Genomic DNA, 21,638 nt, shown 5'->3' with positions numbered 1-21,638 from the left:
CTTCAGTGTATAAAGGAAATGATTTTTCACACATCAGATGCAGAGTACGCAACAGCAATTACATCCAGTTTGGTACTGGTAACTTATAGCACTCTCATTATAGACAGTACTTACTCATCTTCCATTCTCATTTAAAAATTTACAGTCCGTTCTTATTTAAAGAACTAGAAATGCTAAACTATGGTAGTAGGGTTTTTATTATGTATTAGTTACTAATAGCTATAGTTTTTAGTATTAAACATTTCATGAGGTTTTTTCAGTGCCTATTTGAGGATGTTTACCTTTTTTTAGTTATTTGTATGTAATTTTGTATACTTTTGAGTATATAAATCAGCCATTATTTCTTTAATGCTAAATTATTTGTCAGTAAAAAGAAATAATTCAAATCCATTAAAAATATATTTTTATATATATAAAGAACTAAAAATTTTCTAGTTACACTTGTCATTTGTCCTTAATTTAAAACAAGGACTCATAGCAAATAATCTTTCTGAGCATCTTGTTTTTCAGACAACCTTATTATTGTGAAAATGTATTTTACCCTTAACCGTGATAGCGAAATGAAGCTGAGATGCCTGTTTCTTGCCCTTTTATGCAGCTGCTGAATGTTTCACTGTTAAACTTTTAAAATATTTCACATATGACAGGACAGCATGAACCTCTATTTGGCAAAAACTACCATTTGTAAATAGTGGTCAAGTCAACAAAGTTTCCTTTTTGAAGGGAATTCTAAAGATTTATATATAGTATTGGTTTTGCTCTAAAAGGCTGAAGTTACTTTAGTGAGTAGAGGCAGTGGGAAACCATTGTGTGAAATTGGGAAATAGTGAAAAAAATTGTGCAATACTGGTGGGAAAATCTCTTTGGCTTGAACATAAGCCCTACCTTTGAGTAAAAGCAAGTACATTCAGCGTTGATCTATAACTCCAGTTTGTCCTGGGCCACAAGCTTAGCTCTTACCTTCTTCCTGTTCTTTCCCCTGGCTCTTGAGGCAGATCTACTAACAGTGATGATCATAAAAAGCTGTGGCAGTATTTTAAGAAGTAAAAACTTTACAAAAACTGTTTATCTACTGATTGCATTATCCACCCAGTGATATCATTCTGTAATAATACAGAAAAAAATGTACTTTCCTGTTTCAGTCAAAGCACTTCATACATTTTAATGCATTGGATCCTTAAATATCCTAAAGTATAGGTTAATGATATCACTGTTTTAAAGTTAGAAACACAGCAATAGACAAGCTAACATCAGCATTTTTCAAGCATCCACAAGCTGTTAAGTCTCTCATCAAAAACTTAAAGTATGTGAAATCAGTGAAATATTTTGACAGTGAAGGTCATACTGAGCTCGTAGAGATGCACTGCATAACTGTGGCATTATCAGGAAAAGAAGAGGTCCACACCTTTGTCCTGTCTTTTCCCTAAAGGGATTCTAAGACATAAAGAAAGTTATGAAGATGCTATTAAACTGGCAACTGAACAACCATGTGCCCTTTGAACATAGAGAAATTTGAGTTTACACACAGTTATTTCATTTTCAGTTATAATAAAGCAACATATTAGCAGGGCTAAACCTGAAAATGTAGCTTTAAATGGACAGGCTGTAGAGTGTCTTTGTTCTGCTGACTATATTTTCACTGTAAATAGAGCAAGTCAAGAAGTGAGTTTCAACTCATGGGCTTGTACATTCCTGTTGGCCAAGTAAAGGTCCTCTGTTTTTTCAGCAACCCTCTTAAACTTAGGACACTGCAAATACACTTTTCCCTGTCCCCATCTCCATCATGTTTAGCAGCACTTCTGTTTTGGTTTATGCTTCCTTGTTCCAGAAAGACTGAAACTAACACATGCTGCTGAACACAACAGTGTTGTGACTAGAATAGAACAGAAAACAGAAAAAACTAGAAATGATTGGACTAGACTACGATAGGCTAGACTAGACTAGACTCAAATAGACTGGAACAGACTAGACTAGACTAGACAAGACTCGACTAGACTCGACTTGACTAGACTAGACTAGACTAGAATAGACTAGACTAGAATAGACTAGACTAGACTAGACTAGACTAGACTAGACTAGACTAGAATAGAATAGAATAGAATAGAATAGAATAGAATAGAATAGAATAGCTCTTAATTCAGATTTTCATCTGAGTAACATCCTGGGGAGCTGAACAGGAAAACTTCACTGTGGCAAAGAGATTCATCTCCTTGGGAGACAGATTACTAATAATGAGTTTAGATAGAAGAAAGAAAGGTACCAATTGCTTCATTCCTAGGGCCTTTAAGTCCTGTGAACTTCAAAGTGAGTTAGGGGAATTCAGCACTTTAAAAAATGATGCCCAGATTTCTCCTCCACCTCCAGTTTTGAGCAGTTGTGTGCGTATCGCCCATCGTTAGCCAGGTAAGCCCACAGTCCAGGGGGCGGTAATCAGTGGTTTTCTGATGCTGGCATGACACATCCACCTGAGTCACCTGTTGCAGCTGATAAGCAGGACCCAGCGTTTCTGTCCTCTGCGGTGGCTGAGGTGCTGGGGCAGTGCCACAGCCCACACTGCTGCCTCCACCCAGGGCTCACACAGGCGGTACAGACCCTGGGCTGATGGGCAGCGGTCATGGTCAGGTTTTGCTTGGTCAAAACAAGCAGCTTAACTCCTGAATCTTAATCACCCTCCATTGCCTGCTTCCTTGTTTTTATCCCTGTAGGATTTTTCATCCTCTGAAACCAACAGAAAGATCATATTTTGCTTCGGTTTCTGAAACCCTGTCATTTTTCCAGACTTGGTATTTCACGCTGCTTGAATTTTATTAAGATCTCTTTATACAAAAGCAGAGTACTAGCTATATATGATGCCCTGAGGGATCTGAAAGGCTGTTGCCATAATGTCACAAAACTCTGGAGATATTTTATTTCTACCAGAAGCTCTGTGGAAGACTGTGGCTAAGGATGTAAAATACCTTAATTTTTTACAGCAGGGAACATGATCTTCATTGGAATTGGAATACAAAAGCTTTTTTTTTTTTTTTTAATTAATCTATTAATTGGCACATCACATTAATACTGATCAAATACATCTTGGGATGAAGAAGACTATTTTTATTCCAGAATTATGGATAATATCGTGAATCATCTATTCTTAAGACTATGACTTTCTTTTCAACACATCAGTTGATCATTACTAAGTATTTTCACCAGGTATTTTCCAGAAGCACTTGTGTTGAATATGTTTCTGCCTCCACTGCTTTCTGTTCTTCCCAAACACAGCCATGCATAAGTCCTTTATAGAAGGCTCATGAAAGCATGTCTCCTCCAGTGAACAGGCAAATATTTTCTAAGTGTTAATAAGGCAATATTTTCACTGGTCAGCCTTGAAATCAAAAGCAATGGCTGAATTCTCAGTAGTCTCTTCTATAGCACAATAGTCCTGTTCAGATGAGTTCTGAAATAAAATTGTGTAGGAAGCTGTATCCTAATTCCACAAAAAAGTCTCATGAAAAAAATTATTCCATTTTCAAAAAGCTGTAACATAATTGTTTGAGTGCACATGCATGTAATGTAGCATAATTATTAATGATTTTAAAATTAATTATTAATAAATTAAAACAATATAGATCTATATGTTCATTTTATGGGAAAATATTTTATAAAATTTAATGCATGAATAATCATACAGAATCTGGGATGCAAACTCTAAAGATACTGATATTTAAAAACCTATTAGTATGTTAGACTATTCAGGACATATTTTTCTAAAATGTCTTGTAATTCTGTATGCCTTGGGCTTTGCGGGGCTATGCTGAAGGTGTTGAGATAGTAAAGAAATTATGTCCTTAAAAATAATGTAAACAACCAAAACATTAAAGGAATATTCTACTTTAAGACAAAACAAAATCTCTCTATTGCTGAAGGATGTTATGAATCAGTCAATCAAGTCAACAATTTTCTATCACAGATAACTGAAAATCTTTACAGGGTTTATCAGACCAAATAAAAAGGATTTTTTAATTCCATTTCTAAATTTGCAAGAAGTCTATACAAATACAGAAATCAGACACTGATAATATAATGGGACTAGTAATATAAATATGCCAAATTGTACCACTGTTTAACACCAGATATATCCTCAAAGTAGCACTTCCTCAGTAATCTAACATTGTTGTCTACTCCCATTTTCTGTATTTCCCAGCCGTCTTTGTCATGCATTAACCATGTACCACTCCTCTTCCTCAGCATAATGCCTCAGTGATATCACAGATAAGGATATCAGCAGTTGCTGTCTCAAAAGAAGAAAGCAAATTTTATTTCCGGGGTGGTTTTTTTTCATTATTTTATCTTCTTATACTGCAGAAATACCATTCCTATTGTCAAATACACTGAATGACTTTGGTAATTATTAAGATAGCTTTAGACGCTGCCTCACATAAATGTGCTCTGATGTTTATAATTTAACCCTCTTAATGCTGTCTTTAGATACAGCTTCTTTGTAGTGATTAACCATAATAGCATTTTTAATTGGTCAATGTTCTCTTAAAATGTCAAATTTTCAAAGTCATGATGCATTATGTACTTCTGGCGTCAGTTGGTTTAAGGGAATTAAATTCAGGTCCCACTTACCACTGCAGACATTTGAAATGATGCTGGAAATAGCTGACTGTATTACTTAAAGTTTTTATTCTATGATAAAACTTCTTTTTCACTATTCAGATGATGATTAAAACTGAATGTAAAGGTTATGTTCAGAAAGTTCTGCACATCTCTTGGAATATGTCTCTTCAGTGGTAAAAATAACTGCAGATGTTCAGAATTCCAGAGTTCAGCTACAAAAGTTGGCATTTTCTACTGCAAGGTGTGCACTTTTTATAACAGTTAGATAAAAATTACACAGTACTCATTTTTTTTTCCTTCCGTTCTGATTAAATCTCACTGCAGGATGTGTGACACAGGAGAAGGGCTGTTCACCTTTCAGACACGAGAAGGAGAAATGATATATCAGAAAGTGCATTCTGCAACACTGGCAATAGCAGAACAACATGAAAGATTAATGATGGAGATGGAGCAGAAGGCAAGGGTAAGGTCTTTTTACCAAAATCTTTAAACTTTTAAAAATTGGTAATGAACAAAAGACATATGGACTAATGGCAGTCCATGGATTCAGCTGCAGTGATGATATTAGCTGTGTGGCTAAGACAAAACAGACATTCAGATTTACATATTTTCATGGTCAGGGATTTTCAGCGTGTGCTATAAAATGATCTGGTTTTGGTGTCTTTTTGAACCAGTGGATACCATTAAACAAGAGATCCATGGTTACCTTCTTGAAAATTGTGGCTCTGTTACTCAAAGACTAAGCCTTTAGCTGAAGTCAGCCGTGCGATGACTGTCAATGATCAGTGTTAATTGTTCCTCATGGCCTTAATGGTGGAAAAACACTCCTAGGTGACAGCAGACATGTTCTGTTTCTCTTAACCCCTGAAAGAATTTCTTTCCCAACAGTACAGTAAGTAGCAATTCAATGTGAGTTCAAAAAAGCTATTTTTTAGTTTTAAGTTTAGAATTTCCAGTTTGCAGAGGTTATCTATAAGTGACTACTGAAAAGTTTGGTTTTTTTTCAGAGGAAAACTAAAAAAATGGCCCGTGTGCTTAGAAACAGAGACAGTTTTAAATGATCTTTCTGTAAAAGTAACTTTCAACTGTGGTTTGAAGCCACCTTTACATCCCCAGAGTGGAAAGACATGGGGAGGCCAGAGAACCTGGTCTGCATGCTTTTCTTCTCAGATGACCGTGGAATCAGTATCTTTATCCCTAAAAAGAGATTTGAGGGAAATTGCACTATTGCCAGTGAGTCTTCCTTCCTTCCTTCCTTCCTTCACCCACCATGTACGTGCCCACAGTCATGCAAACTTGATTTACATATTCCTCTCCTCCCACACTCCATCACTGTCAAAGTATCTTGCTCACATTCCTGAGAGAAAGACCAACTTAAGACCCCAGTGTTCAAGTGCTTCTCCTAACTACTCCTCAGATAAGTCTGTCTTCCTCTAGTCACTGAAAAGGAAATGGAAAAACTTAGATTTCCATCTCAAAAGTCCATTATGTTGAATGCTTCCCTCAAACTGTGTGTCTCAGTAAGATCTAAGATGGGAAAGCATAAAAAGTGACTCTTTTGGTGGTTTATGATGAAAGGTGGATGAATTTTTCAATAAAAGTAAACAAAGCAGGAGCATTTGCACAATACTTGAGATACATGAACTTTAGACAGAAAAAGCAGGAAGAGGAGAGTTCACAGTCAAGATTAAAACAAGGTTAAGGACACAGGAGCAATTGCTGGAGAGTCCAAGACAAGATGGTAGAATAAACGGAAGAGCATCTGAAGTAGTAGAAGTGCTGCCAAAAAACAACTGCATTCTGCATTCTGCTGAGCAGAAAGTGGTTGAATAATAGCCCAAAGCCAGGAAAAAGCATTATTATAAATATGTTGACTTTTGAATGTCCACACCAGTAATAGAAATCGGAGCATTTTCATGCTGCCATAATAAGTACTTAAAGTAGGATCATACAGGATTTTCCTTTCATGGAACCACCACTTTCAGGTCTTCAACCTAACAAATAGCATCTTTGCTGCTTAGCAAAGCCATTTCCCTTCTGCCATCAGATGACTTCCTTAAAACCTCATTTATGAAGGCTGTGGCCATATGGTCCATAATACCAAACTCGTGAGAGCAGGCTGAGAAATATATATGACTCATCAGCCACACAGTGTATAATGTACTTAGCTCCTGGATGAGGCTGGGCTGTGATGTGCAGAGGTAGATTGGTAGAGGCCTGCTTAGGCTGCGTAGAAGCTGTGGGCTGTGTTAAAGAGGCTCAAAAATCCATTGATTTCATACTTTAACTAGTAAGCTAATATTGGTTTAGTTTTGGAAGCTCTGCTGCTCCTGATTTATGGGGTGCTGAACATTTAAGGGGTCATTTGTGTCATCTGCAACATTTGAGTTGTATTCATATTAGAAACAAGATCTGAAGATATTAAATAGACTAAGCGTGTGTTATTTTCCTTTTATCAAGTATAATTGCTTCTCTGATATCTAAATCCACCAGTTTCATCAAATGCCTATGTACATTTTTTCCCTAAGATCTGAAACTGAAATACAAGCAAGAGTGTATTTTTAAATCAGGGATCTAGAGGCCATAAATGTCTTTTAGATCTTCCCAAAGCTTGACCTTTGATCTTTTGTATCTGTAGTTCTATACTTGGGCATTTTGCTCTTTTCTGACCCTATCTGTAATGAAAAGCTCATGTTTAATAGTATAGAATTAAATTATTTTTTTTAAGGTGAAAATGAAAGAAAGTGCTTAAAGTAAAGAAAGCTTAATGGTATATACATTGTCATGCAAATTAGAAAAAGGGAGGAAATGTACCAGTAATTCCATTTTACTTCTACCTTCCAGTCATTAGAAGTTATATATTGGAAGGGACTCATGAATTTCATATTTGTATGTTCTGGCCTAAATGTTAACATATTTTAAGTAATTAATACACTGATTTTTTATTTAATTTTTTCTAGATTATAAAATGTTATAATCCAGTATTATAAAAAGTGAATACAGTTTATAAAGGAAATCAAAGTGATTTTTTTACCAAAGCAATCTTGATGAAATATATAGTTTATGGTTAGTTCTCATGATGAATATACAAAGTTCATCTTCCTAATAAAAAAAGCAAAAAGACACAAACACACAAAAACCCAGAAAAAAATTCTGGCAGAAGAAAAAAGGTAAAATTAGTTACTGCTGCCAGAGACTTGTCAGATAAAGATATTGCAGGCAGCCACAGGACGTATTTATTCCATTTATGGAGGTCTCTGCACACAAAAATGTTGTTTCAGAATACTGACCAATAAATTCATTTTTATGCTAAGAAATCTATTGCTGAAGCCAAGTAACATGCTGAATAACTATGTTAACAAGAGAAAGACATGAGAAGGAAACTAATTCTTCCCATTACCTTCGAAAGTGTATGGACTGGAAGAAAAATTGCGCTGTGGCAGCTAATACAGTACCATGTCTGCCTCGTTGCCGTCAAGAGCAGAAGTCCAGTCAGTTTAAGCAGGCATGGGCACACTTTTGTCTTCTAACCACTTCCCTTTTTAAATTATAACACTGGAAGAAAGACCTGAAATACAGGATCAGCTGTCACTGGCATAGTAGTGATTTCACATTGGTTTTACTGAGATCAAAACAGACTGGATTTTATTCAAATATAATAGCAAAGTGGACAATGTTCTAGTTTAGCTCAGGTGGTCTTCTTGATTGAGTTTAAAGTGTTAAATTGTCAGACTGGTAGTGTTTTATGCTCACTTTGTTTGGAACAATAAAAAATTTGGTCCAATGCTAGCACGTAAATTTAAATTCTTTTCAGATAAATTGTTGTCTGTGTTTTCACTACTTTCAGTCTTCATTTTTTTGATGGATCGGTGTAATACAGATGATAATTTTGTTTTGTAGGTGTTTTGTGGGGAGGCGACAATATTGAAGTGTTTGTTAGTGGTTTTACAGTTTTAACAAATTAATTACAAAGAACAATGGCTGTTTTCTGTTTACAAGATTTTATTTTGTCCTGTTGTGTTATCTATATGAGAGTGTCAGCAACTCTGCTTTTATCATATGAATAGCCTGCATTCTTACAAAAGTCTTCTCTTGCTCCTTCCCTCTCCCCCCGCATTTTTTTTAAATGTAACATTTAGAAATCTGGTTGAATTGGCACTCTTAGAATTACCAGGGGAAAAAAAACATCAAAAAAAAAATATTAGCCTCAAGAATAGTATGTATCCCCACTAACTGTAGTCTGATTTTGAATGTGGAAGAAGCACATCTGAGTGTCTTAACAGCCAGCTCTATCACCCCTCCCCTGTCCCCAGGCTCAGCTGCAAGCTCCTTCCACTTTCCTTGTGTTAGCCTAGGTGCTTTCCTGACTCTCAAAGTCAATTTGTCTGTTTGCCAGTTTGGGGCGGGGAAAAAAAGAAAAAAAGCTAGCACAGTTACTGAGCTGAATTGTTTATAGAGGCAGCAGTGAACCGTTAGATCTTCTCAGTTGCCCTGTCCGGAATAGAGAAGGAAAAAGAATAATTCACCTTCCATAAATACTGAGTATCCTCCTCCTTGCAGTCAATTGATAATGTTGGGTTTGATGATCATTTTTTTAAAGAATCTCAGTTAAGATAATTTTCACAGACCAGCATATGAACACAGCTGTTCTCAGCAGCACTTGTCTAACTTTACACCATTTCTATAAAATGCTTACCAGCACATACCACTGGAATTTTAAGACCTTTTTCCCCTCCTTAATGCCAGCTTTGATCTTCTGCCACAGAGCCTCCACTGAAAACATTCCTGATGTAACTTCTGCACCCACTGTTATTGCGGTGTATAAAATGGGGAGTTAAGAGTGGTAGATTTCTCATATTATGACTACACATATAAGGGAGGCATGCTAAGGAAATAGGTGTTCCTTTGTAACCCTACAAACTACTTCTTTCAAGAGCTGCCAGTAAAAAACAATTATGTAATTTCAAAAAAATAAAAATTTACAATGTGTAAAACAGTAATTCTAAATAACATAGCACTAAAGTTGATGTTAAACAGCTACGGTTAATCAAACATCAGTAAAACTGAAGTATAAATGCATGAAAAAATTCTAATGGCACAAAATTTTCTGTGAAACTTGCTTTGCTTTAGACAGCAGAGCTGTAAAAATAGTGTCATTTTAGATTGTGATCCTTTTAACATTTACTGGAAAATAAACACCTTTATGAAACATTGCTTCTGTATATTTTTCTTCCATTCTCATTATTTACAAGCCTTTTCTCTAATATTTAACTTAATAATCGAGTCAATGAGTCATCGTGATAGATTTCTGCCATTTAAAAACTATAATATCAATGAGTTTGTTGGGGGGGGGGGTTGATTATTCTGAGGAAAATAATTAATGTGCCAAATCAGACAATTATCAGGCAATGGAACTGGGTTTAAGGAGAAGCTGAAGAGAGAAGTGGCTAAGAAATAAGTCTGAGAATCATTTAATCTTTCTCTTTCTTATCTGAAACAGAATGGGGAGGGTAACAGTATTTCATATCCTCACTGGTCTGAGGATAAATATAAATTACAGAATTGTCAGACATAGTATTAATAAGAATGTAAATAGAATGAAGAATATTAAAGTAAACTTTGAATCAGGAAAGAAAAAAAAACACAAACAGGCTGGAGAAAATAACAGCATTAGTTTCATAGTGAATTTTTAATTTGGCTTTGTGAACAAGTCTGTACAATTTCTTCATGTATTTTTACCTGATCACAAGCTAAGCACATACTCATTGAAACATTACAGGATTGAACGTCATCAACAAACACATCAAACGTTCTAAATTTTCATTTTAAAATGATGGTTTCAATTTGAAGTATCCTACAATTGCTAATGCATCTTCAGAGCTTTGTCTGGTTTATGGTTGCTTTTTATGTCTTTGTGCAATGGCATACCTGTCGCCTATTATTTTAAAGTTGTAAAGTATGGGAAATGCAGAGACACACTAATGAATGCTGCCGACCCAATGAATGTAAGAAATATTTAGTTAAAATGCATGTCTTTGGGGCTCCATTTCAGCACTGCAATTTACTTAACATGACAAAGCTCTTCTATGTTGTAATTACGCTTAAGTGCATTTGGGCCAAGTCAATAACTGGAGGAGAAACTGGAGAAGAAAATCCCAGAGTTCATCCCATGTCATGACACGTTGGTCTCTTAGTATGTTTTCTTCTGTTTATTATGTATAAATTATGTATAAACTCCAGTACAGAGGTTCTGGATACATACAATCATTCATGAACTCATGCACTTTATGTAGGCTAACGTATAGCCTCAGGTCAGTTATTCATGCAAATACTTAGCTCAATATTACTCCATATTTCCCATCTGAAACTACTGTATGATGCTGCTGTGTAATGTTTGTTTAGAAATTTTATAGCCCTGTAAAAAGCTGGCTGCTTATTGCAATAAGCAATTTGTGAACTGTTTACTTGGTTCTCACAGGTGTTGTGAAGCTCATTTCCATTACTAAATAGAGTAGGATGGAATAGAATAGAATAGGATAGGATATTTCAGTTGGAAGGGAACTACAATGATCATCTACTCTGACTGCCTGACCACTTCAGGGCTGGCCAAAAGTTAAAGCATGTTATTAAGGGCATTGTCTAAACGTCTCTTAAACACTGACAAGCTGGGGCATCAACCACTTCTCTAGGAAGCCTGTTACAGTGTCTGACCACTCTCTCGGTAAAGAAATGCTTCCTCATGTCCAGTGCAAACCTCCCCTGGTGCAACTTTGAACCAATCCCATGTGTCCTGTCACTGGATCCCAGGGGGAAGAGCTCAGCACCTCCCTCTCCACATGCCCTCCTCACGAAGCTGCAGAGAGCAACATGACTTCCAACCCTTTTACTAGCTTTGTTGCCCTCTTTGGACATTCAGGGACCTTCACAACCTCCTCCAGCTGCGGGCCCAGAACTGCAGGCAGTACTGCAGGTGAGGCCGCACCAGCGCTGAGCACAGGGCGATGATCCCCTCCTGTGCCCGGCTGGCTCTGCTGTGTGTGATGCCCCCAGGGTGCGGGTTGCCCCCTCGGCTGCCAGGGCACTGCTGGGGCCTATTGAGCCCACTGCTGACCAGCATCCCCATCCTTGTCTGCAGGGCTGCTCTTCAGCCACTCTTCTCCCAGTTTATACTTGTGCCTGGTGGTATTCTGCCCTAGATGCAGAATGTGGCATTTGGATTTGTTAAATTTCATCCCATTAATCATTGCCCAATGCTCCAATCTATCTATATAATCCTCTGCAAGGCCCCTTGTCCCTCAAGAGAGTCAACAGCACCTCCCAGTTTGGTATCATCAGCAAACTTGCTAATGATGTGTTCAGCTCCTGCATCCAGATCATTGATAAATGTATTGAACAGAACTGGCCCTAGAACTGAACCTGTTCATCCCACAGTTGGACAACTTGTCCAGAAGGATGCTGTGAGGGACAGTATCTTTGAAAGTTACAGGTTAAAGCTGAAATAGCCTTGCAACACTTTTGGCAGAAGAGGACTTCTAGAGAACACTAAGCTACAGGCTTGGGGAAGTGTGGCAGGAAAGCTGCCCGGTGGGAGAGGGCCTGGAGGTGCTGGGTGACAGCTGGCTGAACATGAGCCAGCAGTGTGCCCAGGTGGCCAAGAAAGCATCCTGGTCTGTATCCGAAACCGTGTGGCCAGCAGGACAAGGGAAATGATTGTCCCCATGTACTTGGCACTGGTGAGGCTGCACCTTGAATACTGTGTTCAGTTTTGGGCCCTTCGCTTCAAGAGGAACATTGAGGTAAGCTGGTGAAGGGTCTGGAACACAAGTCTTATGAGGAGCGGCTGAAGGAACTGCGGTTGTTTGGTCTGGAGAAGAGGAGGCTCAGGGGGGATCTTACTCCTCTCTACAGCTGCCTGAAAGGAGGCTGTAGGCAGGTGGGGGTAGGTGTCTTCTCCCAGATAACAAGTGACAGGACAAGAGGAAATGGCCTCAAGTTGCACCAGAGGAGGTTTAGATTCGATATTAAGAAATTTTTTTCCACTGAAGGGGTGGTCAAGCGTTGGAACAGACTACCCAGGGAGGTGGTGGAATCACCATCCCTGGAGATGTTTAAAAAATGCGCAGATGAGCTGCTTGGGGACATGGTTTAGTGGTGACTTGGCAGTGCTAGGTTAATGGCTGGACTTGATTATTGTAAAGGTCTCTTCCAACCTAAAGGATTTGATGATTCTAAGTAAAGCTCACCCTTCTTTGTGGTAGAAACTGGTAATAGAAAATAGGGAGTGTTCCACTGAAGGATTTGTCTATTCACTGGCAAATCACAACAATCTGTAAATGTTGCCAAGATCAACAACAAAACCAAGAATATCAAGTTTTTGGTTTTGTTGTTTTTTCACCTAAGTCAGGATCTGTGTACTTTTAGATTTGAGTTTTGTAAACCCAGTTCCCATAATTTTCAGTAATTTCCCATAGGGTTCTTCATTCATTAAGCACATAACGATATATATATATTTTTTTTTTAACTCTGATTTTTCTGTGAGAATATTTTGGAGAATTTTACCAGGCTTTTTGTTAGTCCTCAGGCTCAGAAAACTGTGTGTACTTGGATGAAGTAAATCCTAAAGCTGAGTCACAAGTCTATTTCCAACATTCACTACTTCAGAAGAAAGTAGGGGACTTGTGGATATTCGGACTGGGAAGCAGCTAATGATTCCTCCAACTGGAGCTGTTTCATTTTTTAATCTTATTTGAAAGTATTTTCTTAAATGTAGATTTATTTCATTGGCATTTTTTCAGGGACTATTACTCATATCCAGTAATAGATACTCAAATATTGCAGCAACATTCAAAAACTATGCAGCAGGTGCCATTCATTTCCAAAAAGAAAATACTTCATCCCACCATGGAATTCAAACTGCCATGGTCATTGGAGTTCCCAGCCTGTTCCTTTCTCACCACGTCAAAACCTTTTTTACCCCCTCTTCCCCTGTCAGCTGCAGGGGTCTGTTGTGCCCCTATATGGCACCTTGCAGCAGTGAGAGGATGAGGTGTTGCACCTGGCTTCTCCAGGGGATGCTGCATGTCGTGGTTGTTGCGGGATGTTTGCTGTGCGTTTGAATGAAACCTCAGTGTAGGGAAAGCCTTTACTATCATAGCAAAGGGTTAGTGCAGCTGCTTACATGAAGTGATAGAGCAGGGAGAAGAACAGAGCTATTCATCATGTCAGAAACACTGCAGACAATGTAAAGGTTTGTAGAGTGTGTAGGTAAGTGCCGTGAGTAGATGCGAGAGCAAAGCTAGCAAGTCCTTGCATCAGATACTGGTATCAGATATTTTGGTAGTTAGTGACGTAATTTAAATGCTGTTTTGCCATTTGAAAACTAAAGCTTGCACTGGAGTTTTGAATGTTTTTGAAGCAGTAGTAGTCATAAGGACTTTTATTCAGAGCATGGTGGGAAAAAAATAAACTCTTCCCTCAGCTGACACAATTTTGAAATTCCTTTTATCTGTAGCTATCAGGCTGGATGATCTTGAATGCAAAAAGATGCTCTAAATCTCTCCTAGGGACTAAAACCCAAGTACCTCTGCCATATGGATTTGCATGCCAACCTAGATATTAATCCCATTCTTTCTCCTTAAAAAATTCTGGAATATTTTATATAATATCACAGTGTTCTTCTAGCTTTATGTCTTATCATGCCACCTAAGACTCGGATTGAAAACTGACTTCCTCCTAATATAAAATAGGAGTTGAACTAAAATTCGGAATAAAAGCTTCATAGAGTTGTCTTATAACTGAGGCAATATGATTTCTTGTCTGCAAGGAGCCTTCTCCGTCCTACGAATCGATCCTAAAGCTGCATCCTATGCACTTATGAAGCATAGGATCCTATGAACAGTTTTCCCTGTTCACCTCATTTATATGTTTGCATGCAACTATGCTGTACTGTGAGCATTTCAATTTAAGCAGCTAGGTTCTGGTTGGTTTGTATAAACGCAATAGGGCAAAGATGTTTGTATATTACGGTATCTAAAGATGCAAACCCTTCTGAGAATTTAGCATGGAGGCACTTTAAAAATCCATGTAGCCGCGTATCTACATTTCTAGGGACATCTTAAAGTGCTAAGTACATATTTCTTAGGAGTCAGGTATCATTTACTTCAACTTTACAAAGTTGCATGTGAATATAAGTGGATTTGAAGGTTGGTAACATAAGCACATTTGTAACTTTTTCTTTTTATTTTTCTTGTACTTTCCAAAATATTGCATGTTTGCAGAGCTATGAAAGTAGTTGGAGAGGCACTGTGAAGCTGAAATTCATATTGTTTGCAGAAAATACAGAAAGTGAAGAGCCAAAGAACTTCCCCCAAACAAAATTGATGATTAGCAGTCTTATTTGCCAATAGCTGTGGGTGATGTAAGTGGTAAATTAGGAATGGTTACTGTAATTATACAGTAGTTGTTGCATGCTTGACTGAACCGTATTTGGCTTATTGCCAGCACTTCCCTTAACTAAACTCTGAGAAACATTTAATATGGAAGGGAAGTTTGCTTTGGCATTGTGTACATTTAAAACAACTTGCTTGTATAACTGTGCTGGTAGGTTCACATCATCAAACTTTCTTAACAGAGGAGCAGGTTATGTTGATTTAAGTATCACTAGAAAAATAATTCTCGAGCTAGTTCTCCAGCAGAATTAATTTATTATTAATCTCATATCTGCTATTTTGAGAAAACTTCTTCTTGTAAAATAAAGTAGCCTATGGAGTTCCTATTATTATTAGCAAAATAATAGCTGATGAAGCAACCTGATGCTCTCAGGAGACAGATATTATTATAGTAATTATACTAATGAGTAAAACGAGGCACAGAAAGATTAAGGCCAAATTCAGCTGCATATAAATTGCCCAAGGTCATGAAGTAATCATCTGTATGCTAGGAATAGCACAACAACAAAACAAATCCTGAATCATAGTCAATTACTTATTCACAGTAGAATTAACTTCTGAAAAAGTTATTTTTCACATGGTTTTCATCAGTCTATGGAACTACTGTATCATTCTGTACCTCTTGTCAAGCAAGGTCTTCCTCTGTTTCAGCAACGGTGTTCAGGAGTTCTTTATATCATCCGAGGGAATAGTTCAAGCTTTGTCTCTGATGAATAAGAAACTTCTTTATCAATGATTTATAGAGGGCACAGTGCTTTTCAGAGAACAGGAGAATTATAAAATGTAATAATCTGAGAGGTGATCAAATATTCTCATAATAGTCCTAAAGTTACTCTGTAAATCCCTCCTGTGCTTTTTCTGGTTTGGCTCATCAGGTACCTGTTGGCAGTGCAAAAAAAGTCACTCTTTGTCTTAATTTTGCTTTTTTTCTCTGCTTCTGTTCCTTTGTATAAAGATGACAGATTTTGTAACATGAAAGTGATTTATAATAATCACTCTGTGATTATACTTAGAATGAAGAAAACAGATATTGAAAATATTCAAATTCATATTTAAATACAGACACTTTTCCAAGTATAAGCTGTCTTTTGATATATATATTAATCAAGGCCTGTCCAGATAGGGGTTGTTTATGATCCTTTTTTCTCTCAGCTGTGGGTTGTTGTCATTGTGTTACTGATATATCATATGATACCTGCCATGCTAACAGTTTTTATTTATCAACTGTGCAGGAATCTGTTTCAGGAGAAATGTAAGACAGTAGTACAGACCTTGTACTGTTCATTTGACATTATTCCACGTGCTACAGTAGCTTTATTATATAAAGATGTGCAGCTACTACAGTAAACAAAATAATGTCAAGTTAACATACTGGCAGAGCACACCTCATTAGCTCCCAGATTTTCAAACCATTGAATATAGGATCAGAAAATTTGGCATTGGGAGGGACTGCTGGTGGTCAGCTCACCTAATCTTCTGTTCAAAGGGATAACATCAAAACTAGAAGTTACCCAGGGTCTTACCCAGTCAATCGTGAATACCCCCAAGGCTGTAGATTATGTGTACTTATTCCAGTGCTTGGCTGCTCTCATTGTGAAGAGTTTTTCCTTAAGTCTGTCTCAAGTTTCCCTTGCCACAGGCTATGACTGATGTCTCTTTTCCTTTCACTGTACATCTCTGGGAAGAATCTTCTCTACAGCATACCTCTAAGAAAGAGAAACTGGAGTTAGATTTTTCTTAACTTTCTCTTTCTCATGGCGAATAAGCATTAGAAACTTAATCCAGGGTTGCTGATCGTATTCTGCTTCTTAGAGGTTCTGTGCCAGGGCCCAAACCTGAAGACTCCATGAATACAGCTGAACTTCCAAATGTGGCTTCACAAATGCCAAATAGTGGGGAAGTGTGACTTTCCTGGACCTGCTGGCCACACTAATGTGGTCCTGTATGTGGTTAACCTCTGTCACTGCACATGTACACTGATGATTCACGTTATCACCTATCACCACTAGATCCTTTTGGCAGAGCTTTTACCTAGCAGGTCAGTCCCCAGGCTGTACTCTTGCACTGAGTTGCCCTGATCTGGTTGCAGCCTTAACATCTGTCATTGCTGAACTTCATGAGATTCCTGTCAGCCCTTTCTGCTTTGCTGAGGTCCCTCTGAATGGAAGTCCTCCTTGCATGGGTGTTTGACTGCTCCCCCTAGTTTGATGTCATCCTCAAATTTGCTGAGGGCAGATTCTGTCCCACTGCCCATGTTGATAATGAAGGTGTTAAAAAGTATTGGAACTGACCCATGTAAACCGCAGGAATAGGTTTTTCAAAAATGTTTCAGTTCTGCAGTATTAGTCAGCAAGTGCTTAATGAATATTTTCCATGCTATGGTAGGAGCATACATCACTGTTACTTATGACTGTCTCAGGGTAAAAGCTGCTAGTCTCATCACATAGTCAGTCAGTCAGTCAGAATCCATTTCCATAAAGGTAGCTGCCAGGCAAGATTCATATGGCTGCCTGTTGAATGCGTATCTGTACAGCGTCTGTGATTCAAAATCCATTGACAAATCAGCTTTGGTTCTCGTTTATAAAATGAAAGAACTTGTGGTCTCTTAGTTGTTCTTAATTGTTTCCTTGCAGGACACAGTGGTAAAAGTTGCAATTGCTACTAGCTGAGAGATTTTGTAAAATCATTTGTAGAATGGCAACATTTCTGTAATGTTTCACACATATTGTTAAGTGACCACCTTTACATACATTTTATATTACATGAAGAAAAAAAAGTGATGGAATTGCAGATTTCCATGACAACAAGTATAATTCTATTTCCTTGGTTTTGTGAAGCTGGAATTTACCAGCACAGAGGCAAAGGATTGTTCTATTAAATGGCAACCATGGATTTCAAAAAGCTTGAGTTAAATGGCCTGTGGTCACATATCTACAATCTCTACTACCAAGCAACTTTTGCCAATGGGAAAAAACACCTGTTATCATCTGAAAATTAAATTAAGTGGAAAAGGTTGCCAGTTGTAGAATTTATTAGGCTGATGCAATTGTGCTGAAAGATACAGCAATTTACAAACACTTTTCTGTTTCCTGCTTTCCAAATCGGTTTCCTCATTTGCAGCTGGTTTTGCTACATTAGTAAACCAGCATCCATAAGGAAGCAACAATTTCATTAGCTTCTCCTATATGCAGAAATTTGGACTGTGGTTTGGAGAGTCTTCTCTCTCATTTTAAGTTGGTTTTGAACCACAAAAAAAAAATATTTCCAAAGATACATTATGCATATTTATTTAGGAGTGTGTCTGTTACTTTTGAATGGTTGCTTATTGCAATTTTGAAACTGAGCAATGTCAAGAATTCTCTGGCTATATCTATCTATATACATGATCAGGATGTGATCCCCATGGTGTGAGCACACACAGTGGAAAAGAATAGCCCTTTATTTTTATAAACCAGCTTCTCAGTTGATTTTATATTTGTAAAAGCCCACTAAAGGCAGTGGAGCTACTGAAGTCAATATTAAACGAAATATAAATAAATTTCTTTAAAATAAACTAATATGTTTTTGTGTCCATATGCACAGGCATATTTTTTTAAACCCCTCTCAAAAATACAGTATATTTCAAAGTTAAAACTTCATTATTTACATTCATGTACATGCATGTGCATTGCACATGTATAACTAGCCCTAGTATATATGATTCAAGATGCATGTGTAATGTTCAAAAGTAACTAGTAACAAGGAAGAAAATGTCTTCTTTTAGAAGGCATTGAAGAGTCATCTAAGAAGACTTTACTATATGATAGTAATTTTTATGTATTCCGGGGGTTTTTTATTATTTTAATTGAAATATTCTTGTATGATATATAAAACTTCTGAAAATGTCAGAAAGTAAAGGTCAGCAAGACTAGATGTGTTACTGAATACTGGAGTCACACACTGATAAGCTTAATAAGGAATATTAATGAAAAGTTATGGATGATCATTGTTTCAGGAACTATTCAGAAAATTGTCTTACTGCCATTTTATTAAAGTTCATTGGTACCAGCGATGTCTATATATTGAAATGAAGTAGCTAAAAGAAATGTTGTTTCCACAAATATGTGTAATTGGAAACTACTGATCTGTTTCAGACAATAGGAGAAAAACTTCATGAGAAAGCTTGTGCGGTCCAAGGCATTTGCTTTATCAGAAAGAAAGGAAATCAAATAACTGTGCAGTGAATACTTAACAGTGATTACAGCTTCCCACCCTCCCCGCCCCCACCACCCCCCCCCCCACCACCCCGCCCCCTGCTAAATACATAGGTAAGCCTCAAAATTCCAATATTTCAGCTTACTCATGTAAGATTCTCCCAGCTGAGGACATTCTGAGCTCATCCCTACATCACATTTCTTGCCACGTGCTAGAAAGAGGTTTTGAAGTCTGTTTTCCACTGAGGGACATTTTTTCATGCCCTGGCTTTTACTATATCAGCTTTAAAACTGGCCAAAGCACCATCTGTGAAGTCAGAAAGACTGTCCTTCCAGTACTCTCGAGTAAAATACTGAGCACTTCAACTGTCCCAAATACCTCTTTAAGATATGTTGTATCTTTTGGCAAACAATACCGTGGAAAAAAATGGCATACTTTGAAATCTTCTCCAAAGCATATCAGGTTGAGGTCAGACACAAGCAGCTTTGTCAGAGAGATGAACACCAGCAGAGAAAGGACAGTGAAAAACAAACAGATAAAGGAGGACAAGACTTTGTTAAGTTGGCACTGATGGTAAGCCTCACTATTTTTAACTTTGGCTTGAAAACCTCATGAAACAGAACTTTCTGGAAAACCATAAATTGCAGGTTTAATTCTCCAGAAAACACTTCTGGTGAAGTATACCAGCCTTTCTGGACAGCCTGTTTCTTTGACCTCTCCAACTGATGCATTTCAGTTCTTTTTTCCCACTACAACTTATTTATCCCTACATTGTTCAGAAGATAGAACTGACACTCTCCCTTTTCAGTAAAATCTTCTCTATAATTTTGGAGATGCTAACCACAGACGGTTGAGGATGGAAGGGACCTCTGACAGTCATCTTGTCCAACCCTCCTGGCTCAGTCAGAGCCATCTGGAGCTGGTTGCCCAGGACCACATCCAAATGGCTTTTGAATATCTCCAAGGTGGGAGACTCCACAGCCTCCCTGGGCAACCTGTGCCAGAGTTTAGTCACCTTCATGGTAAAAAAGTGTTTCCTGATGTTCAGAGGGAACCTCCTGTATTTCAGTTTGTGGCCATTGCCACTGGTCCTGTCACTGGGCACCACTGAAAAGAGCCTGGCTCTGTCTTCTTTGCACTCTCCCTCAGGTATTTACTAACATTGATAAGATCCCCCTGGAGCCTTCTTTGCTACAGGCTAAAGAGTCCCAGCTGTCTCAGTCTTTCCTCATAGAAGAAATGTTCCAGTCCCTTTGTAGTCTTAGTGGTGCTTTCCTGGACTCTTTCCAGCATGTCAATGTCTCTCTTGCACTGGGGAGCCCAGAACTGCACCCAGCACTCCAGCTGTGGCCTCACCAGTGCTGAGTAGAGAGGAAGGATCACCTCTCTTGACCTGCTCACAACAGTCCTCCTAATGCAGCCCAGAATACTGGTGGCCTTCTCTGCCACAAGGGCATCTTGCTGGCTCATGTTCAACTTGGTGTCCACCAGCACCCACAGGTCCTTTTCTGAAAAGCTGCTTTCCAGATTGGTGAACTCCAGCATACACTGGTGCCTGGGGTTGTTCCTCCCCAGGTGCAGGACTTCGAACTTCCCCTTGTTGAACTGCATGAAGTTCTGGTCGGCCCATTTCTCCAGCCTGTTGAGGCTCCTCTAGATGACAGCATGATCATCTGGTTTATCACCACTCCTCCCAGTTTTCTGACATATCTACTGAGGGTGCACTCTGGTCACTCATTTTTATCATTAACGAAGATATTGAACAGGACCGCATCCAGTACTGACTCCTGGGGTACACTGCTAGTTACTGGCCTCCAACTAGATTTCATGCCACTGATCACCACCCTCTAAGCCCATCCCTTCGGCCAGTTTTCAATCCACTTCATTGAAACGGGCTGCTCAGCCAGCCCATACTTCAGCTTCTCCATGAGGATCTTAAGGGAAACAGTGTCAAAAGCCTTCTTGAAGTCAAAGTAGACAATATCCACTGCTCTCCTCTTGTCTATCAAGCCAGTCATTTCATCATAGAGTAGTATCAGATTGATCAAGCATGTCTTCCTTTTGGTGAATCCATGCTGACCAGTCCTGATGACCTTCTTATCCTTCACGTGCCTTGAAATTATTTTCAGGATTAGCTGCTCCATCACCTTCCTAGGGACCAAAGTGAGGCTGACAGCCTGTAGTTCCCTGGGTCCTCCTTCTTGCCCTTCTTGAAGATAACAGTGACATTGGCTTTCCTCCTATCCTCAGGTACCTGTCCCAATCGCAGTGTTGTTGTGGCAAACCAAGTAACATCTCTACTCTACTGGCTACTGTTAACTCCTTAAATCAGTGAACTCCTCCAAGCCCTCACATCATTGACTTGTATTTTATGTCACCTACTAACAAACA

General features: G+C 38.3%; 1 protein-coding gene across 1 annotated transcript in view; it reads left to right on the top strand.

Annotated features, from left to right (window-relative positions):
• Positions 1–21,638, top strand: part of DOK6 (docking protein 6) — a 253,532-nt gene that overhangs the window by 182,607 nt on the left and 49,287 nt on the right. The window contains exon 6 of the mRNA XM_040588651.1: positions 4,930–5,068. Coding sequence (XP_040444585.1) covers positions 4,930–5,068 — 139 coding nt within the window. The remainder of the gene's footprint in view (positions 1–4,929; positions 5,069–21,638) is intronic.

The sequence above is a fragment of the Falco naumanni genome, chromosome 3 (genome assembly GCF_017639655.2).
Source record: "Falco naumanni isolate bFalNau1 chromosome 3, bFalNau1.pat, whole genome shotgun sequence".
NCBI classification, from domain to species: Eukaryota; Metazoa; Chordata; class Aves; order Falconiformes; family Falconidae; genus Falco; species Falco naumanni.
This window is presented reverse-complemented; position numbering and strand designations above follow the sequence as displayed.